The sequence below is a fragment of the Amborella trichopoda genome, chromosome 9, assembly GCF_054954075.1.
Source record: "Amborella trichopoda isolate Santa Cruz 75 chromosome 9, AtrichopodaSantaCruz75HAP2 v2.0, whole genome shotgun sequence".
NCBI lineage: Eukaryota > Viridiplantae > Streptophyta > Magnoliopsida > Amborellales > Amborellaceae > Amborella > Amborella trichopoda.
In genome coordinates this window covers 54830241-54845296 of record NC_142344.1, presented here as the reverse complement: position 1 = coordinate 54845296, position 15056 = coordinate 54830241, and the positions used below count along the sequence as shown (strand labels likewise).

The following is a 15056-nucleotide window of genomic DNA, read 5'->3' as shown; positions in this document are numbered from 1 at the left end:
GCTTGTCCATCCTTCATGCTCACCTGCACTGTCGTGCTCATCCGTACACTGTTGCTGTTGGGACTCGATATGTGAATAATATGGCTGGGATAGGGTGGCCTCAGAATCATCATCTCTCTCATTTTCTCTTTGAATAATATGGATTAAAAAAAAAAATTAACAAATTTTCAAAAAAATCGATCATGAATTAAAAAAAAAAAATCACAAATTTTCAAAAGATTCTATCATGGATTACAAAAAAAAATTCGATCATGGATTAAAAAAAAAAATCACAAATTTTCAAAAAATTCTATCATGGATTACAAAAAAAAATTCGATCATGGATTAAAAAAAAAAAATCACAAATTTTCAAAAAATTCAATCATGGATTACAAAAAATTAGATCATGGATTACATAAAATTCGATCATGGATTACATTAAATTCGATCATGGATTACAAAAAAAAACAAACAAAAAAAAACAAAAAATTCAATCGTGGATTACAAAAAAAGAAAAAAACAATTCGATCATGAATTACAAAAAATTCAATCATGGATTACAAAAAACTCTATCATGGGTTACAAAAAAAGCAAAAAACAAAAAATTCAATCATGGATTACAAAAAAAAAAACAAACATTTCAATCATGCATTACAAAAAAAAACAAACATTTCGATCATGTTTTACAAAACATTCGATCATGGATTACAAAAAATTCTATCATGGGTTACAAAAAAAAAAAAAAAGCGAAAAATTCGATGATGGATTACAAGAAAAAAAAACAAACATTTCGATCATGGATTACAAAAAATTCGATCATGGATTACAAAAAATTCTATCATGGGTTACAAAAAAACAAAAAATTCGATCATGGATTACAAAAAAAAAAAAACAATTCGATCATGGATTATAAAAAAATCGATCAAGTAATACAAAAAAATCTATCATGGATTACAAAAAAAAAAAAAAAAAAAAAAAAAAAAAAAAAAAAAAAAAATTCCGTACGGGACTCACCGATTCATTGTTCGGACTCGCCGATTCCGTACAGTGAATCGACGATTCACTGTACAGAATCGTCCAGTTCTCTCTAGAACCGGACGATTTCCGATTTTTAGCTGATACGATCCACTTTTTACGATTTCCGAGTCGAACACTGGCGAGTCCGATTCTACTCGGTGTTTTTCAAAAACATCGGTGTTTTTGATATCAACTCTCAAAAACAATATTTTTTAAAAAGGGATGGTATAGGGGGCTCGGACAATAGGGTTCCTTGAAGGGTGCTCAAGTAATTTTTTTTTATTTCAGATTGAACCTAATATCATCCGATAACCCAAAAAAAATAATAATATTTTGTTTTTTTATGTAAAATTATATTTATTTAAAATTTAAAGTATAATTGTATTTTACATGATGTATAAAATAAAATAAATAAAAAATATTTTGAATAAAAAATTGACCAAAATAGCTTTGGAATATAATGTATAAAATATAATTAATAAAAAAAAAAAGAATAAAAAATTGACCAATATAGCTTTGGAATAATTTAAGGGTATTTTAGTCAACTTTATGTTCAAAATATTTTTATTTATTTTATATTTTTACCAAAATTTTAGATAAATATTATTTTAAAAAAAAAAAAAAAAAGAAAAGAAAAAGCTGACATAGACCTATTAACTTACAGTTACAAATGAGCCCAATAGCTCATATTGAATTTGAGCCGATCCAATGATTACAATTATATTTGGTATTTAAATTTTATTTTATTTTTTATAAATTCAAATCACTTGAAATTTTGAGCGTATGTTATTTAAAAATTGGCGAATCTAAAAAAAATATCAAAAAATAATTTGAAAAAATTAGTTGATCAAAATATTCCCCAAAATATTTCAAAGGTATTTTGATCAATTTATATTTTAGGAATTTTTTTTTAATATTTTTATTAGATGCGCATTGATGAGAAGAATAGACGTCTAAAATTTCATATGATTTGAATTTAAAAAAATAAATAAAATAAAGTACAAAATAAGGTTGTGACCGTCAGATCGGCCCATATTGAATCTGGGCAGTTGGGCTCATAAGTAGCTGTAGGCTAGTGGGCCTATACCGGCTTTTTCCAAAATAAAAATAAAAATAAAATAGCATACTCTTTTTGTGGCCGTTGGATGTGCCCATATTTAATTTGTCATTTTTTTTTTTTGGGTAACTGGGGAAAAAGCCCCCTATCTATTTTCATTAATATAGATAAAGAAATACAACTTATAATTTTACAACCCCATGATGGGACATCTGTATCATAAAGAAAAAGGAGGGAGATAAAATCCGAGAGTCTAGCGCGTCAAACCGTAGCACCAAAAAGATGCAGCCTTTTTGCTAAGTGAATCCACTACCATACTGGCCTCGCGATAGATATGAAAAATAGAACCACACACGATTCGAAAGCATAAAAAGAGATCATTTGGGGTTTGTATTTAAAGCATAAAAAGAGATCATTTGTTTTCTGGTATATCAAAGACGAATCACCTTTTTTTTACACGAAACAAATAGTTTTGAGAAGGCACTTTGCATGCCCAAATAAAAAGCTTATTTTTTTTCCCCTATTTCACCTCAAATTTCGAACATGATTTAAATGGGGATAAATTATCAACATATGGACTTCTGATATTGGAATTAAAAATTTTAATGGAAAATATGTTTGGGATTTTGGAACCGCATAAAATATTTGGCTCAAGTTGCTTGTGTGGATAATATTATCAAAATGCCCTTCCTCATTAAGGGTTATGAATATGAGATTAGGGAAGTTTAAACATTTTATCAAAATTCTTGAGGAGAAAAAGGATTCTTTTTACAGTGATTTATGTACTGACCCTAAAATTTTAGGTAAAATACAAAATGCTTCATTTATAGTGGGAAATTACAAAGAAGGTCAGTCAATCAACATTTTTGTTATTTTTTTTCAAAATTGCCCATCGGTCAATGCGAATTTTGATTATTCTTTATTTTTTATTTTTTCGTTAGTAGGGTAGTGCTCCAAGCTTTAAGACACTGTGTTACTAACAAAAAAACTAAAAAAAAAATTTCATCATTTGGGTTAACTTAGAGGCAATTTTGAAAAAAATAAAAAAATGGGATCGTTTGCTTCTCTTTTACATCTTGCTCGTTTCTAAAGCCAACCCATGTACCATAGGCGAGTCAACTCACCTTGAGATCATACCTTCCAATGTTCTTCTATTGCATTATTGGCTTGGAAAGCTAGAGCTCTTGTTCACGCTATGAGAAACTGAATTTCTAGCTAGTGGGGTTGCAGAGGTCTAGGGTTTCTCTAGAGAGAGAGAAGCCTTGAATCTCTCGTCTCAGGTGAGAAGTTGATGATCTTTCTGAAGTGTTTTTGCAGAGAATTTAGGGTTTATGAGGATCTTATGGACAGAAGAGTCAAGGAAATATAGGGTTTTGTAGAGGGATAAAATTTCTATAAGGCCTAGGCTTTATGAAAACAAAATAAAGCCTCACATCAAATTCTCATCCAAAAAACACGGTTGGTAATAAAATCTCTATTATGCCTCTAAAATCTATTTCAATACCCATAATAAAATTTGAAACTAAAAAAATGGTATGGATCTTGATAATATTTGAAGACTTATTTTTAGGACAAACATATGTCTAGATAATTTGTTACAATTTACCCTATTTTCAGAGTTTGAAATCCTAAGTTTTTTTCACAACCATAATGTTCATGCTGAGATGATGTATATAAAAGTTTTCCAATACTTGAATTGTAATTTTCGGAAGTTATGAGGTGAGGCTTTACTTATTTTAATGAGGCTGCAGCCCTATCAAACCATTTTCCTTTTTAGAGAGTAATATTCCTTGAATTCCAATGAGAGGAGAGGAGGAGCGGACGTTAATGTGTATGGACTATGGAGTGCATGGAGAGAGAGAGAGAGAGAGAGAGAGAGAGAGAGAGACTGCTCATATACAGTGAGGAGACGACCAAACTTGGCAAAAGTTTATATAAGGTTGCAACTTTAAAATGTAGAATTACAGATGCACTTTAAAAATCCATTGGAAAAGGTTGTTTTAATGTTGAAAAACTCTCTAATTGATCATCTCGACAATGAGATTTATGACTATGAAAAAAAAAAAGATTTTGAGTCCCAGAAATAGTGCATCTTACAACACATTATCTAGATCGTCCATTTTGATGAGGCTGCAGCCCTATCAAACCATTTTCCTTTTTAGAGAGAGTAATATTCCTTGAATTCCAATGAGAGGAGAGGAGGAGCGGACGTTAATGTGTATGGACTATGGAGTGCATGGAGAGAGAGAGAGAGAGAGAGAGAGAGAGAGAGAGAGAGAGAGAGAGAGAGAGAGAGAGAGAGAGAGAGACTGCTCATATACAGTGAGGAGACGACCAAACTTGGCAAAAGTTTATATAAGGTTGCAACCTTAAAATGTAGAATTACAGATGCACTTTAAAAATACATTGGAAAAGGTTGTTTTAATGTTGAAAAACTCTCTAATTGATCATCTCGACAATGAGATGTATGACTATGAAAAAAAAAAAAGATTTTGAGTCCCATAAATAATGCATCTTACAACACATTATCTAGATCGTCCGTTTTTAAAAAAATTTATATGTTTATAGATCTACTTAATTTTAACCATTTTTAAAGTTTAAAATTTTATAATTAGATATAAAAATAGATTTTGAGATAATCCTAAGAATTTTTTACACCAAAATTACATGTTATGATAAAATTTGGAGGTTCACCTTAATTGGATTGTTTAAGGTTGCAACCTTATAGAAACCACACCCATATCTAAGTATTTTGGGAGGTGATTTAGGTTGTTAAACATACATTTAATTTTTAAATATTGAAACTTATTTGAATTACAAAAAATCCAAAAATATCTAGAAATTTGAGTGCAACCAAATATAGCCTTAAGTAAGATTTGTTTTAAAATTTGGTATTATCAATAATTTTCAACAGGGCTAAGTTGGCCTTTGGAACTTGCCTTGGCCATAGGCCAAGTTACTCGGATGAGTCCTAAAACATTGAGTCTTGTTAATCAACCTTGGGACTCTTATCTTGAGCAGCCACTGCACACAATTGCAAGGTCTAGGGTGCTCAAAAGGAACTAACTCTGATACCAATTTGATGCAGGCAGGGGCCTGCAAGATGTTGCTAGGAATACCTTCATTCTCACCAATAGATTCAAAAATTAATTATTTTAGAAAAGAAATTGTGATAACATCCCCATACCTTGTTAGCACGTTGTGGTTGTTAATCGTGCTGATGCCACCAATTGACATCTTCAAAAAATGTAACTCTTTGATCTATTTGAAGAAAATGGGCAGGGGCTTATCTTACCCACTAAATTACCTGAAAAAATAAAAAATAAAAACATGGTTTTTTATTTATTTATTAGAAATCCTTGTTAAAATCTCAGATCAATCCAATGAAATAGTTTTGGGAAAAAAAAAAGGTGTTGAAAGATTGATTTTGGATGAAAAAAGTTAAAAATACTTGATGATAAAAAAAAGCATAAAAACTGGGGAAAATTATAGATACCCCCAATTTCAACTTTCTACACATCCTACCTTCCAATACTTTTTGTATTATACCCTAAACTCTAATACTATTTTTCTTTATATTTAGGAAAAATTACATAAACCCTCCAAAATCAACTATTCATTCAACTTACCCCCACCTAAACTTTCCTCACTACTTTTTTTTAAAACCCATATTTCCTAGCAAATATCCCCCCACTTAAAAAAAAAAGAATTATAAGACAATGCTACCCCTCCCTTACCGACGAACCTATTTCTACTCTTGCTCTCTCTCTCTTCACTGGTGCTCTCTCTCTTCACTGGCGCTCTCTCTCTCTCTTCATGATTTACCCACCTATTTCTACGCTCACTTTCTTCATTAGCGTTCTCTCTCTCTTCATGATTTACTTGCTGTTACTAGTTCGACATTTGTATATTGCGGTCTTGCGATTAGGAAGGGTAATCCGGCGTTTTTATGGGGCACTCCGACGTTTCATCTTACTGGAACTGCCTCGGTCTGGTGTTCTGAGGGGTAGTCCGGCGGTTAGGGTGCCAGTCCGGCGTTCATATGCTACAGTCCGGCAATTAGGAAGGGCAATCCGGCATTTTCATGGGGCACTCCAGCGTTTCATCTCACTGGAACTGCCCTAGTCCAGCATTCTGAGGGGCAGTCTAATGGTTAGGGAGGCTAGTCCGACGTTCGTTTATTGCAGTCAGGGATTTTTTTTGTTGGAGGGGCGCTCCGGCGTTATAGAAATTTGATCCGGTAATTTCGTTTTATTGGACCCGAAAATGACTTTTTAAAATACAGGAATGGTATCTTCATAAAAAAACAGTTCACTTTTTGTATTGAGGGGATATTTACTAGGAAACATAGTTTTTGAGAAAAAGTTGTTAGGAAAGCTTAAGTAGGGGGTAAGCTGAATGAACCGTTATATTTAGGAGGGTTTATGTAATTTTCCCTTGTATTTATTCTCAGTCAAATAGTCAAAGCATTTTGAGACCAAAATGCCCCTTTTCCCTCTCTTTCCCTTTTTTATCTCCTTTGTCCTTATTAGATAAGTGACCCTCTCTTACTTCTGTCTCTACCTCTCTCCACCAATCCTCTTTCTCTTTCTCTCTACCCATTTCTCTTTCTCTCTCTGCCCTCCTTCTCTTTCTCTCTCTACCACAAAAAAAATTTCAGTTTGGTGCAAAAATGTGTCGGACTGCATTATGGTCATGTAAAAGTTGTCCGACACTTTTTTGTGCTGGATTGAAATTGTTTTGCGGTTTGACATGTTTTTGTGCCGGACCGCATTATAGATATGTGAGTGGTAGAGAGAGAAAGAATAAGGGAGGGTAGAAAGAGAAAAAAAGATAAGAGAGTGAGACAGGGTAGAGAGAGAAAGATAGATATAAGGAGAAATGGTGCGGGAGGGTAGAGAAAGAATGAGGGAGGGTAAAGAGAGAAAGAATAAGGGAGGGTAGAGAGAAAAAGAGAAATATAGAGAGAAATGGGCGGAGAGAGAAAGATAGAGGACGGGTGAGTGAGGTTTTTTTTGGTTATTAGATAGAGAGAGTTTGAGAAAAAAATATAAAAAAATATGTTAGAAAAGGGAAGAGAGAGAGAGAAAAATGGCATTTTGGTCTCAAAATGCGTTGACTATTTAAGTGGAGGTAAATACAAGAAAAAATAATGTTAGACTATTTAAGTGGGGGTAAATACAAGAAAAAATAATGTTATTTGCTATATAATAGAAAACGTATTGAGGGTAGGATGTGTAAAAATTTGAAAATGGGATAATCTATAACTTTTTTTAAAAAATCCTTTGTTTTTTTTTTTTTTCCTTGTTTTTTTGCATAAAAGATTATATCGGGCAACTAGCCGGGTCCGAGAAAGGATCACCCTACTACCCAACTAGTTCATAGTTGACTTGGGCGGTTCCGGATTGACTCGATGGTTTTATGAGTCCTTGTTTCACTTGCTAACACCAAAACAACAGTGGTTGGTTATGGTCTTTGTTGTAACATTGCTTCGTTTCTTTTTACTTTCTAGTGTTACTTTTTATTTTTGAAAATTGTTACAGGCTGGATCGCATGACTACATATGTGGTCAAAACAATGTAAACCATCCATTTTAAAGATGGATGCTAGTAGGTGCTCCATCAAAAACCAATGGAAACTAACGATCCAAATATTTTTTTATTAGAATTATTATTTCTAGCTTTTAGAATTTATTTATTTTTTATATTCATAATTTCCCTGTTAGAGATTAAATGTCTTTAAAAATTAAATCCAAAAAATTCATCTCAAAAATAGATTTACTAATAGGCCAACAATTCTACATATGCGGATTGGCCGCATAGAAACTGGGTCCTTTTTTTATTTAGAGCTGTGGTCGGGTCTCAAAAATTAGGGCTTGGATCACAAAATATGGCCCGAGAATTGGGATAGGCCACATGGACAAAATAGATGTCCACTAAAGCAGCACGCGATACAAAATAAACCAATCCTAAAACAACCGTTATACAAAATGAAAGAGTGATTTAAGTACCGACCGTAAAATTTTAGGTAAAATACAAAATGCTCATTTTATAGGTAGAAATTACAAAGAAAGTAGGTCAACCCACTTTTTTTATTTTACAAAATTGCCCATCGGTCAATCCAAAATTTGATTATTATTTTTCGATTCTTTTTAAGTTTTTCATTAGTAGGGTAGGGCACCAAGGTTTAAGGCACTGCTCTACTAACAAAACACAAAAAAAACAAAAAAGTAAAAAATTAAAATTCTGGTTGACTGAGAGCCAATTTAGAAAAAAAAAAAAAACGAGTTGATCAACCTCCTTTGTAATTTCCAAATATAAGTGGAACATTTCTTATTTTACCTAAAATTTTAAGGTCCTCAAAAATGAAATTTGAAATTAAACTCATCAAGAAAGATATGGTTACAGGACAACAGGTTAATTTAACAATGCACTCCATGTCATAAAACGCCACGATTCCATGGCTAAGCAATACAAAGCATCAAATTCTCTCTTTTACTAGAGTTCACTCATTGAAGGCTATAGCAATGGGGCTCCTCACCTCATACTTGGACCCAGAGTACCACTTTATGTGGCCTTGAGAAAAGGGCATGGATCCAGCCCCATAGCTACACAACACAACTTCAAATGTTTGCTTCTCATTCATTTTCTTAAAGTAAAGCTTTTTGGGCTTCACCTCCACTTTCACTCCTTGAGGTTCCACCACCTCCACCTCATAAGTAGAATACTTGGCCCCAACATTGGTTACTGTCCTTTTAAAGGTAAAAGAAGAAGGCCCTGTTGGAGAGAAGACTGCAGAGATAGATGGGTAGTTTAAGTCTCCCTCAGAGATGCTGGTTTGGTTTGAGCACTTGAAATGGCTCCTAACAATGGCTTGGATTTGGGCCTCGGTGTACCCTAGCCCGCACAAATAGGGTATGTAGTCGCCGGCACTGAGGTCGTAGATGAGGCCGGGGTCGGTGGCTTTGGTGGGGTTCACGTGCCCGGCGCCAGTGGCGAAGATGTCGGCTGGGCCTTGGGTCTCATCGGTTATGGGCTTCCCCTCGGTGTCGTATGGGTTTGCGGTGGTCATCATTGCCGATTTTAGGGCGGCGGGGGACCAGTCAGGGTGCGTGCTCTTGAGCAATGCAGCCAGCCCACTTAGGTGGGGGGTCGACATGGATGTGCCGGAGATCACGTTGAAAACTACTCTTCTGGTGTCGTTCAGCAAGCCAGAAGGGCTCAAGTTTAAGGGCCAGCCGGCCAGGATGCTCACACCAGGGCCGATGATGTCTGGCTTTAGTATTCCGGGACTCTCGACACTGGGTCCTCTGGATGAGAAGCCGGCGACAGCAGGGGAAGCAGTGTCCCTGAACACAGTGCCCTTGAAGAGAATCGTGGCCGTGGGGTATTGAGTCGAGTTAATGTAGGCCTTCATCGTGTCCCCGTCCTGAAAGCTAACCTGAGATGCCGGCAAAACATGGGTGTCGGCGATGAGGCTGAAGGCATTGAGCTCGTCGTTCATAAGTATCATGGCCACGCCCCCGGCTTGTAAGACATTCTCACCCTTCTGAACCCGGCCTATGCCGCCCCCTCTCTCGCAAAACACCACCTTGCCGGAGACTTGGCTAGGGTCTAGGGCACCTTCAGCACACTGTGCAGCGCTGAGGTTCCCGCTCGCACCGGGGTACACAAGAGGCAGCAGAGTTGGCTTGAAGAACTTTGGCTGGAAAAGGGATTCACCGATGAAGATGCGGCCATTTCCGAGCTTCACATCGGCTATGATTTCTCGGTCAAGTGTACTCGCTCCCACAGTCAGCACCCAGGGTGCCTCATTCACCAGAGTCGAGTGTAGTGGCCCGGAGTTCGCAGCTGCGCAGCTCATAAAGATTCCCTTCTGCACCGCGGTGAAGCCGCCAATTGCCACAACATCCTCAAAGAACCTGGTGGACTCACCACCGAGTGAGAGCGAGAGCACATCGACACCATCCTCGACCGCCTGGTCGAGAGCCGCCAGTATATCAGAGTCTGCACATGTCTCACCGAAACACACCTTATAAATAGCCAAGTGCGCTTGCGGTGCCATGCCTACAGCAGTGCCCTCAGCATTGCCAAGTACCTCCGCATGAGGCACGAACCCGCCCGTCGCAGTTGTTGCCGTATGCGTGCCGTGCCCATCCATGTCTCTCGGAGAGTTCAGCCCAGGCTGCTCAGCAGCGGCCTCTCCAAGCATGGCCTTGGCACCAGCATTAAAGAGTTGAGCCCCAATGAGCTTGTTGTTGCAGTTCGATGAGTTGAAGTCTTCCCCGGCATCAACACAGATACCTTTCCACTTAGCCGGTGGCGGTGGCATGCCCCTGGGGTCAAGAGACGGGTGCTCCGGCCATATACCCCCATCTAGGACACCAACAATGGTGCCACTGCCAAACCCAGCATCCGGCCAGACCCCCCGGTTCGGGCTGAGCCCTAAGAATTGAGGCGTGCGCGTGGTTTGAAGTCGAAGAAGCTTATCGGGGTAGGCATGGAGGAACCCATCTTTGGCTTTCATGGATTCTACTTCTTCAGTTGTGAGCCTTGCTGCAAAGCCATCAATGACTTTGTTGTAGGCATAAACCATTCTTGATTCAGTTGCGGAGCTTGATGTGAGAGTTTTCGGAAAGAAGGATTTGTACCAGCTTTCTCTCTCTAGAGAGCTGGAAATTCCGCTCTCTGGTTGCCTCACATGAATTATATAAGTTTCGAGCTGCTGCTTCACTGCCTTGGTTGGAGAAGAAGAATGGTGGTGGTGAGGGCGAGAGGCAGAAGCCCCATGGAGCAAAAAAATGGCACACAAGATGGTAGTGCTTCTCCAAAGGGATATTCTCGGATCCATTGCTCCTCTGGAAATGAAGGGGATTTGAGGTGTGGGTTTGGTGCTTGGGTTTATATGGAGTAGAGTTGAAACGGAGACTAAGTCCAATGGAGATGGGTCCATGGGAGGCGAGATGTTATCACTTGGAAGGCTCTGGGTCCATGGGAGGGGAGATGTTATCGCTTGGAAGGCTCTGGGTCCATGCGGCAGGCCGGTGCAGCCTAGTGAGAGAAAGTGATATTTTAGAAAGAGAGATCGCGTGGGTACAAAAACCGGCCTCTAAATGGAATCGTCCATACGCGGTTTCGAACTTTTGTAGATGTCAAGGGGAGCCGGACGACAAATTCACCGAGTATAAAAACTATCGACTCTCGCGCATTAACCCATAAGCAAAGGCAGAGAAAACTCTTTATTTCATCAATTTCTTTCAAAAAAAACCTATAACAAATAAACCTAACTAATATTATGACCCAACTTTTACCCACCCCATTTTACAAAGAAAATAGAATTTTTTGTTCCTTTGCCATAACTAAGAAGATAACTACCTCTTCCTTTCCATTACCTCACGCGCCTCTATGATAGGGGAACATAGTATGTCATTCTAGACTTCCTAAAATTTGATAATTAACCAAAATAAATCTGTAATTTGATTCTTTCCATTTTCTTCTATTGAACTTCTTAAAAGATAATTACAACTCCCTACTTCATTTTTTGTACCTGCATAGCTCATTATCTTCTCTAGTTTCAACCCAACTAAAAAATTTATCACTCTTTTTAAAATATAAAATAAAATATATTTTCTATAAACTAAAGATAAACACTTATACTCCCAACTAATACAAGAGATAGCCATCTTTAAGCCTAAAATCAGTAACCTCCTATTTTCCTTAAAAAAACTATACACAAGAACGGATCTAAAAAAAACTTATACCCACGTTTCCATAATCTTTTTCTTTTGTAAAAAAATAAATATCTCCTAGCTAAAGACCAACTCCTCTAAGATATAAATGGATTCACAATCTCCTATGCTTTTCTAAAAGATAACCATAAATTTTTTTGAAATTATTTATAAATATATAGGAAAAGATCTTGAGCTAGTAGGAGATTGAATAATGAATCTTCGCCAATCTCATGGTCATGATTGTGAGTCATATTTGATTTTAATTTTTTTCAACAAATTTAAATCACTTAAAATTTGGAGCACCTACTCTTCTTATCAAGACACACCTAAAATACTAAATACTTATTCGTAAAAATAGATTGACCAAAATACCCCTATAAATTTAGTTGTATTTTAGTCAATTTTTAAAATTATTTTTGTAATATTTATACTAGGTTTTCCTATTTTTCAATAGCAGATGCTCAAGATTTAAAGTGAATTGGATTTGTAAAAAAAAAAATTTAAATTCAAATACAAAATGTAAACGTGATTATTAGACCGACTCAGATTCAATTTGTACCATTGAATGCTTACCATAGCTGTAAGTTAACGGGCTGACCTTAGACTCTCCCTATATATATATATATGTGTGTGTGTGTGTGTGTGTGTGTGTGTGTGGGCGCGCGCTCGTAGATATGTTTGCCGTTCGGGTCAGATTTAGGTAAGGTCGACCTGTTCCCGGATCCAACTCAGGTCCAAGGTTTTAGACCCAGACCCAACCCACCAAGTTCAAAACTTAGACACGGACCCAAACCTAGGTGGGTTCGACCTACCGGGTCGTCAGGTTGACCTGAGCTTATTGCCAACCTTACGCTGAGCACAGGTCAAACCAGCCTTGGCCCAAGCAGGGCCGAAGATTTTCCTGACCGTAGCAAGGAAATTGAACCAGACCTTGTAGTCTGGGCTCGGCCCCAATAATGTCAGCTACACAAGCTGAATTTGCGTAACAAATATGTAGTTTATGTTCGGGCCTTTTAAGTGTGTTTTTTCAGCTTAGTCTGTTGGGCGAGAAACCCAAACGACAAAATTTGGCATCATAGCGCACCAGATGCTATTTCGAAAACTGCGTCATTGTTGCCATTTCGACCTGGAGTAACTTGGAAGTTGTTTCCAAATTGAGAAGGAAAACGTTTATGGAAGGGGTTGACCTTATAATGTAGAAATAAGGTGCACCTAACCAATCTATCTCAAAAGATTGTTTCTGACATAAAAAAGCTTTATAATTGATCATCTCGACCCCGAGGTGTTTGGAAATGAAAATAAAAGGATCTCATTACAATTGACCATCTCGACCCCGAGGTATTTGGAAATGAAAATAAAAGGATCTCAAGTACTATCAAGTACTAAACAGTACACTTATAACACATTATCAAAATTGTCCATTTTGTTTTTTAAAAATTCAATATATACTATTTTTGCAGCTCTAGGTTTCATATTTAAGGCTTAAAAACAGATTTTCAGGCCATCATATGGGTTTCGAGCACTAGATCTACATCTTTTAGCAAAATTTAGCTGAAACCGCAGCCAGTTGAGAAGTCTATACAAGGCTGTAACCTTATACTTTTTCATTTTCATTAAGGATAAAAGTTTCATTCTTTTATAATTTAGTCAATAATTTATTTTACAACAGAATTAGAGTTTTCTTGATGTTCAAGTTTAGTCTATAAACAGAGGTCGTAATAAGGATTCTGATTCACAGTTAAATCTTATTCAAAACTACGTTAATTGAGAACCGAGTTGGATTCGTGGAATGTTGGTAACTATAGAAGTTAGGCTTGTTAGCTTCTAATTATATGTACAAGTAAGATGTTTGTTCTTTGATTTCCTTTATGTTATTTTGGAATTTGCATCATTGAGGTCCATGCCTAGTCTGACTAGGCTAGAAAATCAGATGGGCTGTGTTCATGTCTATCTTTGGGCTGTGTGATGAAAGTTGGACTATGTAACAGGGCAAGTGTAAATTTTTTTATTTCTTTTCTTTATTTTCACCACCCGGATTACGCATAGATGTTCAAATACATAGTGAGAAACAATAAAATACAAAGAATCCCAAAGACTCTTACTTGTTACCTCTTTAATAATTCTATTACACAAATAAAATTGCATAAACTTGATATTAGGATCATGAAGCATATACTACTCATGGGAACAAGAAAACATAATACTGCAAACCATAAAGAAGATTGTCAGAAGATATATGAACTCATTTTGTGAAAATAAAATATTCAGGGGCTTTTAAAAATTCAAATAATTAATTTAGCATCGCAATAATTAATTTTAAATAATTATGGTTGGAATTGGATCCAACTAGGTCAATGAACTGTAAAATTGTTGAAGCACTTCATATTCTACTGCAGATTATAGTCTGCATGCACTTTCTCAAACTGACTCAAGGGTTTCCCATGACCCACATACCATCACAGGAGTTCATGATTGGGCCACTAAAGCCAATCGTTTCTCAAATTGACCCAGCGGTTCCCATGGCCCACTAACCATCACAAGAGTTCATGATTGTGCCACTAAAGCTATTCAATAGGCGAAGGGACACAATATCAGTCTGTAGATTACAGGTTCTCCCCTAAAGACAAGTCCAATATTATATTACGGTTCTCCCCTAGAGACAAATCCATAATTTTACTGACCTGATGCAACCATAGCTCTATAATATCTCACACATGTACATGCATCACCTTCAATTGTGATTCACTTTCTTAATATATCTGTCATATGTACATGTCATGTGATGCTTCAAAGATGAGGCTTTAGTGTCGTTGTCTTTATAGACCTATCATCAGACACAATGGTTATACAGTCTCTTGGTTCTCTATCCTGGGCAACTCCGACCTCATTAAAGGATGACCTTGTTAACCTTCATCGGTTGTGCATTCAGCCCAAGTAATTAAAGGTTTTCCAACTCGACTAGCCTAGTACGTAAATCCAAATCTGAGTATCGACAAATAATAGTTACGTATCTCGGTTCCTCTGGCCCATAATCTCTTGGTCCCTCTAGACCACAATCTCTTGGTCCCTCTAGACTACACTCCCACTAGAGCTCATTATTCCACTATATCAAGTATTTATTAGGTACTCTCATAGACCTTTAATGGCCACAAAAACCCAACATATGATACTTATACACAATATTTTAAACTAGGCCAAAACTAGATAGGATCGAATGTAGAGTTGTTTGCGACCGGTAAACCTATCAAAATAAGTAAAGCTTCACCTCAAAAC

General features: G+C 36.7%; 1 protein-coding gene across 1 annotated transcript; it reads right to left on the bottom strand.

Moving 5' to 3' along the window:
- Positions 1-8408: 8408 nt before the first annotated feature.
- LOC18447821 (subtilisin-like protease 4) lies at positions 8409-11062 on the bottom strand. The gene has a single exon (XM_006857907.4). The coding sequence runs from the start codon at positions 11003-11005 to the stop codon at positions 8558-8560; it is 2448 nt and encodes an 815-aa protein (XP_006857969.3). The 5' UTR covers positions 11006-11062; the 3' UTR covers positions 8409-8557.
- Between the last annotated feature and the right edge of the window lie 3994 nt (positions 11063-15056).